A 6000-nucleotide genomic window follows, 5' to 3' on the forward strand; every position below is an offset into this window, starting at 1 on the left:
CTCAATTTGCTCATGCTGACCAAGGTGCTTTCCTAGCAGAGAAGCAATCCCAGGGGAAAAGTTGCTGGATAGTGACAATCCACCAATACATAATTTTTTAAACAAGTGATTTTGTTCAGAAACCTATCTGATTCATATAGCTCAATTACATATTCTTTATCAAGCAAACAAAATATAATGTAGAAACAAGGATCTGCTGATGCACGTTAACAAAAAAAAGGGACACAAAGTGCCGAAGTAATTCAGATGGTCTGGCTGCGTCTCTGGAGAACATGGACAGGTGTCGTTTTGGATTGTGATCCTTCTTCAGGCTGATTGTAGCAGGGAGGGGGAGAAAACTGGAAGAGGAGAGGCAGGACAAAGCGTGCCAGGTAATGGGAATACAGGCAAGGAGTGGGGGTGGTTGATAGGCAGATGGTTGGAACAAAAGCTAGAGATTAAAACAGGTATGAGACGAAAGGATTGAATAGTTGTGAATTGTTAAGCCAGAGGAAGAAATGTGGGTGGAGGGAGAGGGGAGAAATCAGCGCAAGTGGGGAACAGGGTGGGATGGTGGGGGTGGTGCAGATATTATAATATTACACTTGGTATTTAACAGCTCATTAAATGCAAGGCAGATAGTTAGCAAGTTTAGACGATCGATATTTCATAGGCAGAGTGTGGTTATTAATATATCAGACCCAACAAATCATACTTTAATGTGAAGGCTAAAATTGATGCAGTGCACAGGGCAACAAAAAGCACAATTTCATATTACAATAGGATTGAGCTAACAGAAACAGACAATTTCAAATATGAAATGAATTATAATAGTTGCAGAATTAACAGACAATTATGGACTGGCTCATACTACCATGGATTAATAGTCTGTTGGTTTATTGATAGCAATAATCTTATCAGTTTCAAAGTTGTATTGTATCTGTGTAAACATACAATCAATTTAATGTAAAGCCTGTACTGGAGTTCTGCCTTAAGCCACAAAGAACCATTGAAGAGGCACGTGGTTTGATGCGAGTCTGGCAGTTTTCTGGAGCAAATGGGGTGGGGTGGGAGACAATGCTAGTCAGAGGGTTTAAACAACCATCACAAAATAGAATACATGATAGTGTGTTTATTCTTGAACAACAAATGTAAGTGTCTATACGCAGAAGTGGTTAATGATCTGAAGTACTCGGAGAATGTTAAGAAAATATAAGCAAGGAAGGTGATAATGACTTAATCGTAGAAGTCTCCCGGAATGATCAACACAGAAATAAAAATACAGGCTAGAGCCAGACCAAAAAGAGACAAAACAAATCTCCATTGTAATATCATTTAGGTATCAGCCATGAATTGCAAGTTAGTTCATTTCAGAGTTTAACATGACATCTCCAGTGACATACAGGACAAACGGCGACTCAACCTGCAAATTAATCTTTTGGGAATCCTGCATCAGCGCTCCCAAAAGCCTTCGCTCTGATTTCAGAATCCTCTCGCCATTTAGATCTCATAGCCTATGCCTTGGAGGGAAGAGTCGACAATATATCCAAGCACGGTTTGCATACTGCTGCTCAGCTACTGAGGTTTGAATGAGTTCTTTCCTACACATTTTCTCTGCTCCACTGCAAAATCTCCTCAAGGTATGACACGAAAAGCTGGTATTTATTTCACAAAATGCTGGAGTAACTCAGCCGGTCAGGCAGCATCTCAGGAGAGAAGGAATGGGTGACATTTCGGGTCGAGACCCTTCTTTAGGTATGCCTACTTTGAGGAAGTTCTCCTCCTCTCTCCAACGCGGGTTCTGCAACACTCTCTCGCTGCTCTCCCTCTGTGATTCCTCCTGCTCTCCAGCCACGTTTTAACCCAGACGCATTAGCCTGCTTTGATCTGTCGTTTTCACACCTTTCTGTATCTAGCTAGTCTCCCTCTCCCCTGGCTTCCAGGCTGAAAGGTCTCGACCCAAAATGTCACACATTCCTTCTCTTCAGTGATACTGCCTGTCCCGTTGAGTTCCTCCAGCATTTTGTCTATCTGAGGTTTGAATGAACTTGGTTCAGGAGAATAGTTGTTGTTGATTGAGCAATTTCCCCATTAGTTCTGAAGATGTGCTCTACTCCCATGGAAGGTCTGTTGGAAGGTGAGATGCAACATTGGAGTACTGTGTGCAGTTTTGGTCTCCAAATTTGAGGAAGGATATTCTTACTATTGAGGGCGTGCAGCGTAGGTTTACTAGGTTAATTCCCGGAATGGCGGGACTATCATATGTTGAAAGACTGGAGCGACTAGGCTTGTATACACTGGAATTTAGAAGGATGAGAGGAGATCTTATCGAAACGTATAAGATTATTAAGGGGTTGGACACGTTAGAGGCAGGAAACATGTTCCCAATGTTGGGGGAGTCCAGAACAAGGGGCCACAGTTTAAGAATAAAGGGTAGGCCATTTAGAACTGAGATGAGGAAAAACCTTTTCAGTCAGAGTTGTGAATCTGTGGAATTCTCTGCCTCAGAAGGCAGTGGAGGCCAATTCTCTGAATGCATTCAAGAGAGAGTTAGATAGAGCTCTTAAGGATAGCGGAGTCAGGGGGTATGGGGAGAAGGCAGGACCGGGGTACTGATTGGGAATGATCAGCCATGATCACATTGAATGGCGGTGCTGGCTCGAAGGGCCGAATGGCCTCTTCCTGCACCTATTGTCTATTGCAGTAAGAAAGATTGAGAAAAGGGACTAATATGCAATCTTGTTTGACGCTTTTTTGCCGAGGCTCTTTTATAAACCTATTAGTTAATAGCATGGCCTGTACACTACCATGGAATAAACGCAAGTGGAGATAAATCTGTGTCCAGCCAAATTTGAGAAGCATGTTCCACAATAGTCATACAGTAATTCAGCAAGGAAATGGGCCATTCAACCCATGGTTGGTAAAATTGTAAATTGTTCCTAGGTGTGGGGTGATAGCTGGTCGGTGTGGACTCGGTGGGCCGAAGGGCCTGTTTCCATGCTGTAAATCTAAAGTGTATAGACTACTGAGCTGACCTGGGACTTGCTGAATCTGTCGAAAATGAGGTAGGGCTGGCATGAACACCACCCCCACTATCCAACGCAGGCCTCCAAGAGGATTAGAACGGCACTGGAATGGTCTGCCTAGGTCGCTGAGGAGGGGGGGGGGCTGAGATACAGGTCCGCAAAAGTCTGCCTCGGAAGTCGAATACGGGAATGGATCCACCGACTCCAGCTGAAGTTCCAGAGTCCCGGCCGCAAGGGGCAAATTTGACCCGCCAATATACGCGCAAGTCCCAGTGAAGTTGAGATCAGTTGCCTCACCAGTGTAGGTGCCACATTTTAGGGGGAACTTCCGTAGGGGTAGGGGAAATTTCAAGTGCGCTCTTGTAACCTTATCCTGATCAAAGGAGGTGCCGGAAAATCAGTGGTGGACCCGTATTCCTGAACAAAACACAATACCGCTGAATGCTGGTGACATTTTCTGAAGTATTTTTCCAGTCCTTAACAGGATGTAACACACTGGGATAGGAAAGATGCGGAGAGTCATGCCCCAGGCTCAGACAAATGGGACCAGCTCAGTTAGGTGATATGGTGAGCTTGGATCATTTTGGCCAAAGAGCCTGTTTCCGTGCTGTATAGCTCCATGATTATTTCCTTGGAGCAGAGAAACTTAAGAGGTAAACTGTTCATAATTTCCTAGATGGTGAAAGGCTTTGATGGGGATAGGCGAATGAAAAATACCAAATATGGAATGTAACATTCATTCATTATACTTGCCTCACTGACAATTGAACTCAAACCATCTTTTCACAGCTTTTGATCCATTTTTCAGCCTCACTCCATCAAAGATGTTCATCTTGGTCTATAACTCCCACACTTTCTCTGCAAACTAAAACTAGTTATTCCCCTTTCCCAACTTCAGCAAAGGTGTTTAAGCTTAATGTCCATTTCTCATTTCACAGATGCTGCCTCGCCTGCAGAGGATGATTTTGACTTGCCTATCCCCATGAATGTCTCCCACCACCAAACCTGCACTTCCTCTAACCTCATCTATTGTATCCGCTGTTCCAGATGTCAACTTCCCTACATCGGCGAGACCAAACGCAGGCTCGATGATCGTTTCGCTCAACATCTTCGCTCAGTCTGCCTTAACCAACCTGATCCCCCGGTGGCTGAGCACTTCAACTCCCCCTCCCAGTCTGACCTTTCTGTCATGGGCCCCCTCCATTGTCATAGTGAGGCCCACCGCAAATTGGTGGAACAACATCTCATATTTTGCTTGGGCAGCTTACACCCCAGCAGTATGAACATTGATTTCTCTAACTTTAGATAGCTCCTCTGTCCCTCTCTTTCCCCTCCCCCTTCCCAGTTCTCCCACTGTCTTTCTGTCTTCAACTACATCCTTTCTTTGTCCCGCTCCCTCTCCTGACATCAGTCTGAAGGGTCTCGACCAGAAATGTCACCCATTCCTTCTCTCCTGCCTGACCCGTTAAGTTACTCCAGCAGTTTGTGATACCTGTCACCTATCCATGTTCTCTCTCCAGAGATGCTATCTGACATGCTTAGTTACTCCAGCACTTTGTGTCTTTAGACTTGAGATATAGCATGAAAACAGAAACTTCAGCCCACCGAGTCTGCGCCGACCAGTGATCACCTCCATACACTAGCACTATTCCACACTCGACACAACTTACTATTTATAATAAAGCCAATTAACCTACACAGGTGGGGGAGAGGGGGCGGAGGGAAGGTGGGGGAGAGAAAGATGGGTGGAGAGAAAGAGGGGGGGAGAGAAAGAGGGGGGGGGAGAGAAAGAGGGGAGGGAGGGGGAAGGTGGGGGAGAGGGAAGGTGGGGGAGAGGGAAGGTGGGGGAGAGGGAAGGTGGGGGAGAGGGAAGGTGGGGGAGAGGGAAGGTGGGGGAGAGGGAAGGTGGGGGGGGGGAGAGGGAAGGTGGGGGGGGGAGAGGGAAGGTGGGGGGGGGAGAGGGAAGGTGGGGGGGGGAGAGGGAAGGTGGGGGGGGGGAGGGAAGGTGGGGGGGGGGGGGGGGGAGAGGGAAGGTGGGGGGGGGGGGGGGAGGGAAGGTGGGGAGAGGGGGGTAGGGGAGACCTCTCAGTTGCCTTGTCCTGCGCATGCGTGCCCCCGGGGCCCGCGGGCGGGCGAGTCCCGACTCCCGCTGACGGACAGAGACTCCTCTCCCTCCCTCCCTACTCCCCCTCTCCGGGCCGGCGGAACATTCTGGAAGCGGCACCCCGCGCCGCGCTCACCTCTCCGGGTCTTTGGGGAACCTGAAGAAAGGGATCTCGGGGCAGTTGGTGCTCTTCCTGCTGCAGTTGGGCGCCGCGCAGAAGTTCGGCATGGCCACTCCGCTCTATCAGCGTTTAAACACGACGCCTTTGTCCGCTCTCGGCGCCCCCTTCTCCAGCCTCAGCGGGCGGACGGACGAGCGGGATGACTGTAGGCCGCAGCTCCTGCCGTCGCCAAGGGCCGCCCGACGTGCTGACGTCACCGCGCAAGCTGGCTGACCGTTCGGGAGGTCCTCCAGTATCCCACAATGCAAGCGGGAGGCACCAAAACCCCGCAGATGCCGCAACCCCGAGGCAAAAACCCGGCAGATGCCGCAATCTCGAAGCAAAAACCCCGCAGATGCCGCAATCCCGAGGCAAAAACCCGGCAGATGCCGCAATCTCGAGGTAAAAACCCCGCAGATGCCGCAATCCCGAGGCAAAAACCCGGCAGATGCCGCAAACCCGAGGCAAAAATCCGGCAGATGCTGCAATCCCGAGGTAAAAACCCCGCAGATGCCGCAATCCCGAGGCAAAAACCCGGCAGAAGCTGCCATCCTGAGGCAAAAACCCGAGAGGAGAGCCATGTGTGTGGAGTGATTCCGACCGAGCTTACCCCCGTTCTGTCGGAATTGCTCATAGGACCTATGGCCTGGGTCCCTTCCCGAGAGCCGGCCCCAAGCAACATGAGCCGCCATTCCGAGGTGCCCAGCGATCCGTGACGTGGAGAGGCGCGT

At 49.2% G+C, this 6000-nt stretch overlaps 1 protein-coding gene across 1 annotated transcript in view; it reads right to left on the minus strand.

Annotated features, from left to right (window-relative positions):
• Positions 1–5482, minus strand: part of LOC144595044 (52 kDa repressor of the inhibitor of the protein kinase-like) — a 29338-nt gene extending 23856 nt beyond the window's left edge. The window contains exon 1 of the mRNA XM_078401993.1: positions 5246–5482. Coding sequence (XP_078258119.1) covers positions 5246–5337 — 92 coding nt within the window. The 5' untranslated portion in view covers positions 5338–5482. The remainder of the gene's footprint in view (positions 1–5245) is intronic.
• Between the last annotated feature and the right edge of the window lie 518 nt (positions 5483–6000).

The sequence above is a fragment of the Rhinoraja longicauda genome, chromosome 7 (genome assembly GCF_053455715.1).
Source record: "Rhinoraja longicauda isolate Sanriku21f chromosome 7, sRhiLon1.1, whole genome shotgun sequence".
In the NCBI taxonomy this organism is placed as follows: Eukaryota; Metazoa; Chordata; class Chondrichthyes; order Rajiformes; family Arhynchobatidae; genus Rhinoraja; species Rhinoraja longicauda.